At 37.4% G+C, this 15,403-nt stretch overlaps 1 protein-coding gene across 2 annotated transcripts in view; it reads left to right on the forward strand.

Moving 5' to 3' along the window:
* Window positions 1-15,403, forward strand: part of Trhde (thyrotropin releasing hormone degrading enzyme) — a 402,871-nt gene that overhangs the window by 7,923 nt on the left and 379,545 nt on the right. For both annotated transcript variants that reach the window (XM_028877977.2, XM_028877978.2), the window contains exon 2: window positions 6,230-6,503. In XM_028877977.2, the coding sequence (XP_028733810.1) occupies window positions 6,230-6,503 (274 nt within the window). The remainder of the gene's footprint in view (window positions 1-6,229; window positions 6,504-15,403) is intronic.

Consider the following 15,403-nt stretch of genomic DNA (forward strand, 5'->3'; position numbering starts at 1 on the left):
CAAGCAGAGGTCAAGGAGGCAAGAGGGAGAAGAAGCAAAGCTTTGCCACCATGAAAGAAGAGTGACAAGAAAGGCAGAGCAACAGAAGCCCAGGCTGAGATTAAAAAAAAAAAAAAAAACAAAAACAACTAGAGAAGACTGAGGAGGGAAAAGACTGCTCAACTGAAGAAAAGCAAACTCTTTTATTATGGCACCATAGCCCTCCAGCAGCCACAGAGCACAGAAGCTCGGTATGGTACCCTCATAGCAAGCAGAGAAATGCTAAGAACCCAAGGAATGGGTCTTGGTCTCACATATTGCTCCCAAGTCTTCATGTGGGTTTTGACAGTAGCGATGCTTTATGCAACTCACATAATGCTTTGCCTGTTTCCAATCTAAAAAGAATGAATCTCAGACACCAGCTTTATTTATTCTTATATATATTAAAAAAAAACTATTATTATAACCTGGGAAAGTAATTTTAGTGCATGATAGTACTCTTTATCAATGGTGATCCATGACTCAGTACTCATTTTTGATAAGAGTATTTAGTACTACATAAATGAAAAGCAATTACGAATATTATGCTTTGTTTTTATAACACGATTATTCACATATGCACCACTTCCTACATACATATTGCTGGCATTATTGCATTATGTTTTTAGTTTACTAAAATGGTTATTTAAAAAATAGACTACACACTTGCTTAGAGTATTGAATATTCAGCAGGAGTGCTTCTCCTCTGAAATGGCAGAGGTTTAATGACTCATTGAAGTACATAAAAACACACAGTCTAAACAAAGACCCATTTTGGCTTAAAATGTTTTGTCATTGAGTAACAATTTGCATTTTGATTAACAGCCTAAACTTGAAATGGTGTGTGTGTGTGTAACTTCTATGACCTTGCAACTTGGTGGACTTTAAAAGGGTGTGTGCAGCTTCTAGGACTTCCTAACAAACTAGCCACCAAGTCAGCAGTACAGTAACTGCTTTGGGGTGGTGGCACTTAAGACTGACCTTGAGCTATTATGACATTGGAATAGCAGTAACAGTTCTAATGCCATGGGGTTAAGTTTAAAAATTACTCCCCCCCCCCCACTGCCTGGTATGTGTGGTGGGCAGAGCTCAGGCCTAAAGGACAACCTGGTAAACATGTTCTGCCATGTGTGAGGGTCTTTTGGTTCCGCTGAATCCAACTGCAAATTCATGAATCAGTCTCCACGCTAAGTGTTATGCCAGTACTTCCTTCCTCTGTGCATTTTACCTTTAGGAAAAGGCAGAGCTGAAAATCAACGGAGCAGGAATTGTTTTGTATCACATGCTGTAATTTCTTGGCAATATCAACCAACGTTAATGGATTACTTCTGCTAAATGTCGTCCTAACGACCTGACATGAGTAACTTGCCTGGTGAACTTCCGCAGAAATAAGAAGAAATCAATTCTATGTACCCTTCGGAGGCAACGCAGAGATTCGAGCCCTCCCTCTTAGCTCAACCAAAATGTCAAATAGACAAATTGTTAGGAAATTCAAATAATTTGATTTAGAAGAGAATTAAAATATATGCACCCTGCTCACATTTTTTCTAGTTATGCTAAAGTGACATTCTTGGAATAACACGTCCAGAGCATCACTTTGGAGAGTGGAATTTTTATATGCTAATAAGCAGATTCATTAAAAGATAAAAATGACGTGTTTTTTTTTAAAGAAAGCAAGAAGAAAATAGACAATAAGACATTTGTTCCTGATACCTTCTGTTTTTTTTCTTTTTGCTGTTTTTCTGCAATACACATTTGTGTGTATGTGTTTGTGTTGAGTGTTTGTGTGTGTTTATATGTGTATGTGTGTCTCCTATTTATGCTGTCCTTTAAAGTGGTTTCATCTGTTAATTAATTTCTTGTGTTTCTCATACTTGGCATCCTGCCACTATCTCAAACTCACCTCAAATTAACTCAGGCATCAAAATCATTCTTTTCTTCTTTAAACCACCGTTTTTTTTTTGTTTTGTTTTTTTGTTTTTTTTTTTGACGCCTCCTTGATGTTTTAAATGACAGGAACGAGAAAGAAGTCTCCTTTCTCCCAACTGAAGATGATCATGAAATGTATGCAGTGGGGATGAAATTATGTTTCTAAAACCTTACAGGTACTGCTCTCTGGAGGGCACCAGCCTGAAACTGGTCCTGTCTGTTGGAGAGTAGAGTTATCAGGGTGAAGGAGGTGAGAGACAGAGGCTGGAATTGGATAGGACCAGAGCCTGCAAAACAGCTTCAGCGTAGCAGCTTTCCATGGGTGTCAAAACTCTTTCTAGAAGGGCTTTTCTTTGTCCCCTATAGTTGACTCTCACTCCACTCACTTCTGATGGTTACCCTTCCATTCAGGTTCTCAGGCCAATTCTCATGCCCCTTGTCCAAAGATCCTTTGAGTTATTTGGGACATAGTTTCCCAATGGAGACCCCTTGATTCCAGATGAGAGGTTACAATGTTCAGAGACAGTTTTGGTCTTCTGAACTGGGGAGAAAAGATTCTGCTGGCCTCAGTGGCTGGTCAGACTGCTTCACACCCTACATGATGAGTATCTGTCACAACCCACACAATGAATGATCAACTTCCCTAAAATGTCAGTAATGTCAAGGTTGAGAAGTCCCGCCTAAGCAAATACAACTTCTTCACACATTTTCCTTGTTCTTTGTGGTTACTGGTATAATATCTGTTTAGGCTTATATGTATTTAATTCCTTATAGGAAGGAAACATATATATTCATCTTTTTCTCCCAAGCTTTGAGCACTCGAAACTGAATTGATCGAGAGGAGTAAATACGTTGAAGAACTTGCAACATCTATATTCAGTGCTAATGTCCTTTAATGTTTTTTAAAGGAAACTCACATGATTTGAGGAATATTTTATTTCTAATTGTCTAGTTATGTGATCTTAAGCTTGGACAAGACTTTAAATGCAACCCAGTCTAGCTGTTTTTCTTCACCAAGGGACCTCTTTTGATTTTTCTAAATACCGAATTGAAATTCTATTGCAATCATTCTCAGGTGCCAGACTGTGAAATTGGTATTTCCTCATTTAGACATTATCAGAATATATGGTAGCCCTCTTTGCATAGATATATACTGCGTGTGTATGAATTCATTAAGAATATTAATTGCAGAAAAAGTCACTGGATGATCTTGATAGCTCTTTTCAGCCCTGACTTAAACTGCTACCTTCCCTATCATATTTATTTACTAAGTAGGGCAAAAAGAGACTGCACAATGTATTTCCTATGCATAAATATCTGGCTTATTAATTTCTCACGGACCCAAACATATTTAGATCTTTACCTCTAATAAATTCCTACCCATTGTTTACTTAATGTAAAAGACATCTTTTATTTTTATACTTAAAAACTAATACATTTTAATTATGTTTTTGACGATAAACTTACAGAACTGTCAATGTTCTCTCTGTTTCTCTGTGTGCGCGTATGTGTGCATGTGCGTGCACATGCACACACACACACACATACACACACACACGCACATGCATGTGGAATTTGATTATGAAGACTTTAGGAACAAATGGCTGCATCTTCTTAAAAATGACCCAAGTACCTAATACACTGAGAAGCATAGCAGAGTTTATCTACTTATTCAAAGATTGCAATTGGAGTGCTCAGATACTTGGATGCTAAAAGGAAATGTTTTTCCTCATATATACAATTCATAGTATCTTTTAAATAGTCCCGAGAGAGGAATACCAAGCTCTGAAGTTTTTCTTTTTAATTAATAAGTTGAAAGATAAGATCCTCATGCATTTTGTGATATAAAGGTGCAGGAAGACCGAGCTGTAAGTGAGTGCATTTTAACATGAAGGTACTGACGTTTCATTATGCAAAATTGTATTACTATCAGCAGAAAATAACTAGAAGAGTATTGTGATTCCCATAACATTTTAAAGAATATTCATTATTACCCAGAGCTGAGTTAGACCATGTTTATGTTATCGCTAAAAATTAATTTTATTGCTTTTGCAATGTTTTTATCTTTTACTTGGATCAAGGACATGTGAGTTCTAGGTCTAGCTTTGGGCCAATTGCTTGTGTATCTTTGGACAAGCCTTACTGGGTGTACATTTTTATTTTAGAAATTTATAGGAGTGGGGTAATTTGTTTCTAATATTTCTCCCACCTTTAATACTTTGTATGCAGATTTATAACCAAAACTTCTTTACTACATATTATTACATTTTATCATTTTGGCAGTTTGGTGAGAAAGGCCAAGAAAACAATATTTTCTTTTTACAAATGAAAATGTGAGTTCAGGCAGTTAAGTGACTTAAGCAGGTCTGGGATGAGGGAGCCTAGTACTGTTTCCAAGATACTCCCAACCCTCTCTGAACAACCAATTTTTAAAAGCCTTCTTTTTGCTTTACTTCAAAAGTGAAACTTTAAAATGTACACCCCTGGTCATAAATATAAATTCCATACTTTTTAAAATTTTGTGAATATTCACATCTCATTTACCTAGAGATAGCTAATAAGATCTGGTACACACAGCAACCTGCAGAGATTGGATAGCAAGTCGAATTTAAGATACATGTCTACATGTTTTGATTGGTAGCATCTTCCTGTGTCCTAGGCTGAGAATTAATTGTGAAGCCAAGTTTACGTTCTGTATGGAAGTGTATCATGTAATAGTAGCCACATATACCCTGATCAATAGAGAGTGGAGTGTAGAGAGCTACTCATGGACAAAAGAACCTTTGAAAGAAACAAATTGAGAATTTATTAATGTCTTATGAAGTGTCTGATACTAACTTGCCTTACAGCAGATTTTATAACTCAAAACTTCAGCTTTTATTATAAATTATTTCTTAATTACAAGTGTCCTTAAAGTACTTGAATGTCTTCATTTACAACTGTAGACTATGAAAGCATGGGGAAGCTTTTTCTGATTAGTTTTAATAAAATACAGCTTTATCAGAAAGTATGTATTTGATACATATGTATATATCAAATCTATGTATGTATTTGATATATATGGACATGTTTAATTTATATATTGTATAGATAGCTTATGTATTTATTTTATGTGTATGTGTGTATGTGCGCGTTTGTGTGTGTGTGTGTGTGTGTGTGTATCATAGTAGTTTCCCATTACATACAGGAAACACATTTTAAGACCCTCAGTGAATGCCTGAAGTCCTGAGCACTATATATTTTATATTTGTTTCAGTGTGTACATACATAAGATAAAATTTAATTTATAAATTAGAAATACTAAGAGATTAACAGCTAGTAAAATATAAAATTCTAATACTATGCTATATCAATAGCTTTATAAATATGCTCTCACCTTACCATATATTTTAAGTTCCATCACACTAAGGTAATATTTCTGGACTTCAGCTGACTGTGGGTAACTGCACCCCTGCCCCCAAATGAAGCTATGTATAGGGAGAACCATTTTCCTGAAAATCAGTACTCTCTGGACTGTGCAGTACAAATATAAATTATAGTGATAAGAAAGGATGAAAAGCTCCTGAACTATTGATGGCTGCTCTTTGCCTGCCTGCTGCAGCTATTCATAGTGATGAGGGCTTTATACCCCTTTGATCCCCCATTTGAGGTTTAGAAGTGTCTATTTTCTTATTTTGGGGGTGTTTTAGAATTATCAAAGTTGGTGTGGCTAAAAGAAGTTTTGGAGCTAAAATTCAGACCAAAATTTAGTAGATATCAAAAGTCATTTATTTTAACATAAGTAGATTGCAGGGTATAGATTTGAGAGTATAGGTATTTCCCAGTGAAGGTCTAGAAGAACCCCCACCCCATTTGAGGAGAGTGTTTGGATTTACCTTTCATTATCTCTATATGCTGGTTGCCCTAGGCTTCAGGAGGAATGTGATATACACAATAAAAGAGCCATTATTTCTCAATGTTTGCCAATGTGCCCATGAGTTGTTTCTCTGTAGAGTGTAGTGTGTCATCCAACAAGGATTGCTCTGGGGTTAGAGAGTTTACTTTAATCGAGACAAAAACTTCCCTGAAGAACTTTTATTGTTGGGGCAGTATATTATACATGAACTGTACTTTTATGTTATTCACAGATAGAGGCATAGTTTGGAAAAAAAATGTGTATTTTCAGATTTATCAAAATACACTATCTGAGGTACACAACAGGGCCATTACTTTAATTGAAGCAAAACATGTAATTGGCATATCATGTTCTCTTCTTCTTTCTTTTGTTTTTTTTTTCCCCCAGATTCCTTGGTGTTACTCAGTTCTCACCTACACATGCCAGGAAGGCGTTTCCATGTTTCGACGAGCCAATCTACAAGGCCACTTTCAAAATCAGCATCAAGCATCAAGCCACCTACTTGTCTCTATCCAATATGCCAGTGGAGACATCTGTGTTTGAGGAAGATGGATGGGTAACAGACCACTTTTCACAGACTCCTCTCATGTCCACATATTATTTAGCCTGGGCGATTTGCAACTTCACGTACCGAGAAACTACTACCAAGAGTGGGGTTGTAGTAAGTATTTTCAGCCTAATGATGCTTTGGATAATGTGTACCCTTCCAAGTAACCAGATTTCTAGGTTCACAGGCATCATGTGTACTGTTTTCACATCTGACACAGCCAAAGTCTTTAGTTACTGGAGGGTAAATATAATCCTTGTTTCAAAGTCAGATGGGAACTTTCCCACCCCTACACTCTATTTTCTATTGTTTTCCTCCTCTCCATCCCAGGCCTGGGTATGCCTAGAACAGCTCTTGACTTTTCTGGAAAATTCCTTAATTCCTCTTACATCTTTCTATTATGAATTTCTTTTCAAATGTATAGAAAATGTACCAAAGGATACAATGAACTCCACATCTAGATTAGCAAGATCTGAGAAGAGAGTAAACCATAGCAAATAAACTCAAAGCTCTCTAGCAGTAGTTCCTGATATCCTCTCCATTGGGAACCCTAACCTTGACTTTGTATCTGTCCTTCCCATGCATTTGATGGTACAGTTACTATACATGTTGATATTCACTTATAATGCTTAGCATAGTTTAAAATCCAAGAGGCTCTGTAGAATCGATATCATCCTACCTTGTACAGTTATTTCACTTACTTCTTTGAGGTAGTGTGAGGTACTCCAGGCATTGTGAGCATTTCATTTATGGCAAAAACCAAGTGACTTGTCTTTGTTGGCCCTCCTTAGTGACATCAAGGCGTTCCAGGCACTTTTCTATTGCCATGTTGGATGAGCAATTTCTTCCTCGTTTCAGTTTCTTCCACAACAACTATGCATTTATTTTAAATTCACATTAATTATAAAGACATTATGTTTCTCCTTTCCCCACAGGAGTAGTTGGAGTTTAAATAGATTAAGTAACCTTCCCAGGGTCAAAAACCACAAGTCAAATCTGTTGGTGTGTTTCCCAAGGTTTGGGCTTTCTCTCCTGTGCTCGGGGAATCTCTTTTCCCACTTAACCTGCATGTCTTTGAGAGAATTTGTCTGGTGATCTTCACCACCACATAGCTCCTGTATTCCATTTTCCTTGAGCATACTAGAATAAGTGAATAGAAAGTTACGTTTTCAATCTGTATGGATTCACAGCTCAATAATAACCTGAATTTTGAAAAATAGTTTTGGCTAAGGAATTTTTTTCCCTCACTGTTACTTTTCATTTAAATCACCGTGGAGCCTGCTTAAAAAATAAAATCTGCTTGCATACAAAATTAATGCCATTATTGAAAAAGTATGGAGTGAATTCATCTGTGTAATCATTAAAATAATACCCTAAATGCTGAGTATAGAGGGCTAGCAGGCACTTTCCTCTTTGGACTTATAATAATTTGAAATGTTGAATTCCTCTGATGCCTGTTGATGTCTTCTATGGACATTTCAAGGCTGAACTCATTGGACCATACACAGAAAAGGAACATGAAGACATCTCATTTCCTTTGGTGTCTTCAAAAGTTGATGATTGACTTGCAGTGGCTCAGCTAGCATAAAGTATCCTGGAAATGCTTCAGCCTGGTATACTTTCTTTAAAGGACCGTGAAAGTATCCTCAGCCCTACATAATTATGCTTGCTGCTAAGATCTGTGTGTAAAACCACTCTATTTTTTTTTAGATGTGACTGTTCATTGTTAAGAATCTCTAAGTGATCAGTAAATCGTTTAACATTTATGCTTAGTAATTTTAATGTAGAAAAGATAAAATGTAGTAGCAGAGAACATTGAAAGGTCAACTGAAAGAAAATTTCAGACTGTATAATCTTAAAATGCCAAAATCAGTAAAAGGGAAAGCGGAAGTGCCACTGGGAGCCCTTGTTTATCAACTGTGGAAATACAGTTTGCAATTCCGCTCTCTTTCTGTCACCCCTTTGAAATGCAATCTAGTTTCTTCTCCCTGACGTTCCCCTTTATTACTGGGGGCACATGGGAATGACATTTCTCAACCCTTAGCAGATGGAAGGAGAAGAGATTCAGCTTTAGAATCCTGGCTGTGGGATGGTCATGTGAGGTCCAGGTGGTCAGTTTAGATCAGAAGCTGCAGCAATTTTGTTGGAGCTATGAGGAAGGAACTTGAGTAGCATATTAATAGTACGGAGCTGAGTCCTAGAGCCAACATCATTGTCATTGATATCTGATTTTCAAACTGCCTACACTCTGCAAAACACCCTTCAGAATGATTACAAAGATGAAGAGTCTCAGATTCTCCTAGTACAGGGACTGCAAATGCAAATTAAATAGTTAATCCTAATCTGCAAATGTATTGAGTTTATCCATTTCTAAAACAGCTTACCATCTTTTTCTAAATAGTGTTAATATTTACAAATTGAAAGATTGCACATAAAATCATTTCTGCTCCCTCCTGAAGAATCAAAAGATCTTATATCACTTGACTCACATCTGTATTCTGTCATATTTTCTCCTTCATTTATTCCTTCCACAGACATTTATTGACTGGATGCTACAGCAGATACTGGATAGACTCTGGCTAAACAGCAGCGCACAGCAAAACTTTGTTGCTTCCAGAGATCTTGTGTTTTAATGAGAGGCAAGAATCATTCACATATTAACACGTAAGGTGGTGATTTATGCCCTGAAGAAAGTCAATGGGCTGAAGTTAGGTGGTGACCAGTGCATTTACATTTGACATTTATTTCTCAAGGCAACATACTCCAGATTGGTTCTGGTCTTTTGTGCTCAGTCTACCTCACAGTTATATATTACCTGCTACAATCCTGTATACAATTACAGTTCAGCCTTAACCTAGGAACACAATTCAGGAAAACAATCAGGGTCTGCACATACATAAGGAAAACAACAAATTCACCAATTATGAATTAGCATCATTAGTATTCATTAATTGTTCAGTTCGAGGAAAACAATCCCATGACCACTAGAAGACAGAGAAATTGCTAACTGTTGCAGTGTAGGCATGAATCTCATGGATGAGGGTGGAGTTAGTAAGACTTTGAATGATGATTTGGTCCCAGGGAAGCAGATGCTCTCTGCATACTGTGCTTGGTTGGGGAAATATTATCAGGAAGAGATATAGAGTTAGGGAAGTCTGTATGAAAACTAGTGTGGTAGGATGATTACAGATGGGGTTTTATCATCAGATATATCTGTTTCTGAGTTCTTGCCTTGCTTTTCTGTGACCTTGGTTTATTACTTAAGGTCTCCCTTTTCTAGTTTGAAAACTGGAAATATGACTTCTTCCCCTACAGGGCTGTTCTGGTTCCTATATTTGCAAAATAAACTACTCTAAAAGGGATTTACATGATACATCCAGTGTATTGTGTCTAGAGCTTCCATGATACGGAATTGAAGTGCACAGTGGAAGCCACTTGTCTCTGCTCAGTATTGTCTGGATCTCAGTTGGGGTGACAAGATGACTGGCCTCTTACAACCAAGGCCAGAATCACCTGGAATCCTATTTGTTTGGAGGTTTATTATTAGTCTCCTGAGATATCTGCTGGGACTGTGTGCTACAGCATTTGTGTGTGGTATCTGCATGGCCCAGGCTTGCTTAAAATATGGTAGCATCAGGGAGATTCAATTTCTTACATGGCAATTTAGAACACTGTCTTAGTTAGGGTTTGTGATGGAACACCAGGACCAAAGCATCTCGGAGAGGTTTATTTGGCTTATGTATCCCTCATGTTTATTTTTCTTATGTATTAGTTGCAATCCATTGAGGAAAGCCAAGTCAGGAACTCAAATTGGGAAGGAACCCACAGGTAGGAACAGAGGGAGAGGCCATGGAGGACTATTGCTTACTGGCTTGCCTCTCATATTTCTTCCTCATATCCTGCTTTCTTATAGAACCCATAACCACCATTCCAGGGATGGTACCATCTGCAATGAGCTGGGCCCTTCCATATCTATCACTAATTAAGAAAATGCTCTATGGGCTTGCCGATAGCCTAATCTGATGGAGACATTTTCTCAACTGGGGTTCCCTTATCTCAGATGACTCTAGCCTGTATCAAGTTGATGTAAAATTAGCCAGCATAAACACCAAAAGTAAATGCCCTAAATGACTCTAATAAATCTATATGGAGCTTTTTCTGACATCACATTTTATTGTTTCTATGACATAGTATTTTTCTTTTTTGTAACAACAATAGTCTAGGCTCAAGAGAAGAGTAGATACTTGCCAGCTCTTAATGGAAAGAATGCCAAAGAATTTTTGGTCTTATTTTAAAATGAACAGTCTGCTCTCTGTTCACAAACTATTTACACTCAAATCCACATAGAATATAAACATATATAAACATACATACACACACACACACACACACACACACACACACACACACACTCATTAATGAGAATCATCCTGTTAATAATATATGCTAACATTTGAGATCCAGGTCATACAAGCCAGCTGAGATTCAGGTGCAAATGTGTTGACTCAGATTTGGTTTCCTTGGCATATCTCCTCTCACCCAGAAGACCTGTTATAAAGACCACTAAGTCATTTATCTTTCTTCCCTGTTTCCCAACCCACAGGCAATGGTGAAGTTGGAAGATGATTATAATAGTCATCTGTATTCCAGAATAGAATATAAGGTGAAGATCCAGTAGTCAATGGCCTGTAGCAATTCTGAAATCCAACTGGTCAATCTTGCCAATTCCTCAGCTATGTGGTTCAGTGCTGTTCCCTGTGGGTGGATTTTTTTGGCATTTGACCTCATCCTTTGGGCTTTTAATTTTGCCTTTGAAGAAACCCTTTTCCAAATACAAAACAGTTTGTGTCTACAACTGGGATAACCTCAGCTCCATTCTGATATGTGCAAAGTTGGATTTCACAGGCTCTTATGACCTTACAATTAAGCAAGTATACTTAATGAAAATCATTATTGGATTTTAATATATCAGACTATATTCACTCTCTCAGACAACAGTAGACCCATAGATGTCTTTAAGATAAATCTGTGTCTATGTTGAAGCTTTGTAGAATATAGGTTGTCATATACTCATTGTTTAACAGAGAGACTTCATGAGACATCTTTTAAAACTTTTTGTAAAGACGTTTATCTTTTGAAAAAGCCTAGGGGTGCTACTTCAAGAGAATCTGAGAGTTTAGAGAACAGTGGCTCTTGCTTTTAGCCTCAGGCCGTGTTTCATGATGGTGATCTGTATTATTACTATTTTCTTGAAACTGTTCTTTAATAATCTTCTTCCAATCTAATGAGGCTAAAAAGGAGAAAGTGTTTACATTTCAGATTAAAAGAATCTTAGCTCTTTTATGCTTTTTCTAAATTTTGGTGGAGATTAGACCATTTATTCTTAAGCTTATATCTTCTCTTTTTATAAAATCCACAGCCAGTGAGAAGACCCGGGTGTCACTTTCAAGTTTTTGCCTGGAAATCTCTTTAGCTGCAAAAATTTAGTTCTGTAGTTACCTACCTTATTTTTCTTTGTACCTAAGGTCACCAAGTGTAAACCCTTTTTTATACTATATAACAAAACCTCCTTTTATTCTGCTTAATTTTTTTTTCTGTATGGTATGTGCATGCATGTGCCAGTAGATGCACAGGTTTGCTCACTCACACGTGCACATGAGAGGGCAGAGATTGTTGAGTGTCTTTCTCTATTGCTGTTTATTTTTTGAGACAAGGACTCTCACTGCATCTTGAGATTATCATCTCACCTAGAATGTTTGGCCAGTGAGCCCTTGGGATCTACCTGCCTCTGCTAACCAGACAGGCATAATACCTGGCTTTTAAATGGGCTATTAGGGAATCTGAACTAAGATCTTCATGCTAGAATAGAAAGTATCTTACCCACTGCACTGTCTCCCCAGCTTTTTATTCCGTTTTTAATAATATTTACCATATTGCCCTCCAAGTCTTCGCTACCCACCTCTTAAGGACCACAGGCTTCTGCTAACTCCTGCTGTGGCCAAGGCTTTTCTAATTGTTGCACACAGTCTCGTCCCAAAGCCAATGCCACATGTTTCTAAACTTTCTTTATGACAAGACTCTCTTTCCAACATTTGATTCAAGTTTGTATTGCTGAATTAGACATCATTCTAAGTGTTAGCAATAAAACAATTGTGCTTATGGATTCTGTGGGTCAAGGGTTTGAAAAATGCTGAGCCCATGGTGGCTTCTGTTTTGCAGTATCTGGAGTCTTGGCTCCCAGAAGCTCATTTCTTGGGTATAGCTAATAGATGGGAGAAGAGCATCTCTACTAAGTGTCTCTACTTAATATCGACCATCATATGGCATCTCTGTTAGGGCTCACAGATGGACCATCTACAATTAGTTTCTCCATGTCACTAGTGCCTCCTCGTAGCAGGTGGTCTCATGTTGGTGGATTTGTTAATAGTGATTACACCTCCCCCAAGAGGTTACATGATCTGTTTGTTCCATTATTAATGATTATATTGATATTGATCACATTCTCCACTGTCTTTTTTTTTTTTAAAATCTTCCTCCCCTTTTGCAAGACAGAGGCTGAGTGTTCTTTCTGATTCATTCTAAGAATTTGAACAGTGTTGCTTTTGGTGAGTTATGTGAGCTGCCAGTCATTTGGTTCATTTTCTAGGCCCTAGAAACCTAGGGGCATTAATACATAGACAGTATCTTTCAATGGGAACGGTGTCACAGAATCTGAAGTTCCCTTTAAAAACTATCACAGATGTTATTAACATTATAAAAGATCATCATTTTAGTGCTCAACGTAGTACTCATTCTGGTAATCCCACTTAAACAGATGACATTCAGATATCCTACAAGGGAGGAGTGATACCTTAAGTTTGAATAGTATATTGAAACTAGGTTGTAGAAGAACTTGATCCTGGCTAAATTTTAATATTTCACTTAGTCAATGGTAAGAGCCTCCAGAAGACTAAAAGCTGGGGACATGATATGTGGTATTTGATTATTTGTTTGCACATGATGTGGAATATATGTAGCTAGGAGGAGAGAACTGGAACTGAGAGTTCATTAAACTAAGACAAACTGGGGTAGAACAGCAGTTACAGTTGAAATGGGTGAAACAATAGAGGTGTGAAAGACATTTGAAGGGGGAAATGGTAGGATTTTGGTGAGGGATATGAAATAGGAAAAAGAGACCTTGGAGAAGTCACAGGTTAAATAATCAAGAGGGATTCTAATTTTTTAGGGTAGCACACCTGTACAGTCTGTGATCCAGATTCATTGTGTATTTTTTTGAGATATAATAGAGTTATAATATTTCTGTATTTCCTTTCTTCCATCCAAACCCTCTCATGTCCCCCTTCCCTCTCCCATTCAAATTAATGGCCTCTTTTTCATTAGTTTTTAGTGTATGTATATATATGTGTGTATATACATATATATTCATTCAATATAACCCACTCAGTGTGTGTAATGTTATTTGTATATATGTTTTTAGGGCTGACCATTTGGCACATGAAAACCAATTGTCATGCTCTTCCCTGGGGGAAGACCACCACTGCAACCAAAGAGAGTTTTCATCTTCCAAAATTAACCTTTTAGAAGCATGACCTATATGGCTAAGGTGATCCATTTATTCAATTAAAAACAACATGGTACAGGTGTTTTGTTCTGTGTATGTGGTGTGTGTGTGTGTGTGTGTGTGTGTGTGCTATCAGCAAGCAATAAAACAACTAAGATAAAGTAAGAAGAGAAATATATCAAAAGTAGATATAGATTGGAGAATACCCTCTCGCTCTATGTCTCTGTCTCCCTCTCTCTGTGTGTCTCTGCCTCTCTCTCGTCTTGAAATAGGCTCTCATGTGTGCCTGCCCTTGAACATGCTATGCATCTGAATTTGACCTTGAACTCTCCATACTCCTGAGTGCTGGAATTACAAGCCTGCACACTCTGACCTGCTATTTTTATCTCTTCCAGGGGACAGGCTCCCTTGAATCTTTAGTTCATATGCTTCAAAATTGTGTGTTTTGCACATTGCTGCATCATTAAAGTGACCCTTATCAAGTCTAAGACTCATGGGGGTGCATTACTTCCTTTTGCCTGCATCAGGACAACCAATTGCAGATGCTGAGCATAAAGTGCTCATGCGACAAATAGAAACATCGATATCTTCTGCTGCAAGAAAGGGATTTCCTAGAGAAGGGGTGTTGGGCCACCAATATATTACACTTACCCAAAATATAAATTTTATTTTTTTTTTGCTTAGACTAACAACATTAAGTACACACAACATGTTCGTATACATGTGTACATCCATGAAGGAATATTCATATACTAACAATGCACCTTTCTGATACTCATTGTTCTACTGATGGAATTCTGTGTATACACCTCAAACATGGGGCTGTGTAGTGAAAATGAATTCTGTGTAGTGAAAACAAAATTGGATTTCATGCTAATAAGAGAATTAGAGATGTGTCAGTTAAAGTAGTCTATTTAAAATATGCTAAAAATAGCAGCTCTGTTATCGATAGACATTTTGGTTATATTGTATTACAAATGTAACAATGGCCCAAAGAAAAAGAAATAGTAACAAAGGAGTTGAACTAAAACCTATTTAGGAACGTAAGGCAAAGCTTTCTGCATAACCCCAGGAGAGGTAATCCTCCTCTTCCTCTGTACTCTTAGAATACTTTGTCTGCTCATGCCTTCTAGCCATGGTGCTGCTCATCCTTTAATCTTGCTGGCTGTGCTGTGTCTCTAGAAGGTATTTTACTTGCCTCTGTAGGATCGGCAGTTCCTATTATATGTACAAAACTAGAAAAAACGGCATGAGCTTGGTAGAATTCTACTGGACACCTAAATGATGAATTTCTTGAGAACTGTCACAGTGTCAAGGACTTCCAAAACCTTTTTATTAGGTTAATGTGTGGGAACTGAAAACTCACCAGGAGTAATTTTTATAAATATTGGAATGTAAAGAGCAAATGATGAAAGGCAGGCATGTCACCCACCGGGATGTCTGCAGGGAAATG

The sequence above is a fragment of the Peromyscus leucopus genome, chromosome 18 (genome assembly GCF_004664715.2).
Source record: "Peromyscus leucopus breed LL Stock chromosome 18, UCI_PerLeu_2.1, whole genome shotgun sequence".
NCBI classification, from domain to species: Eukaryota; Metazoa; Chordata; class Mammalia; order Rodentia; family Cricetidae; genus Peromyscus; species Peromyscus leucopus.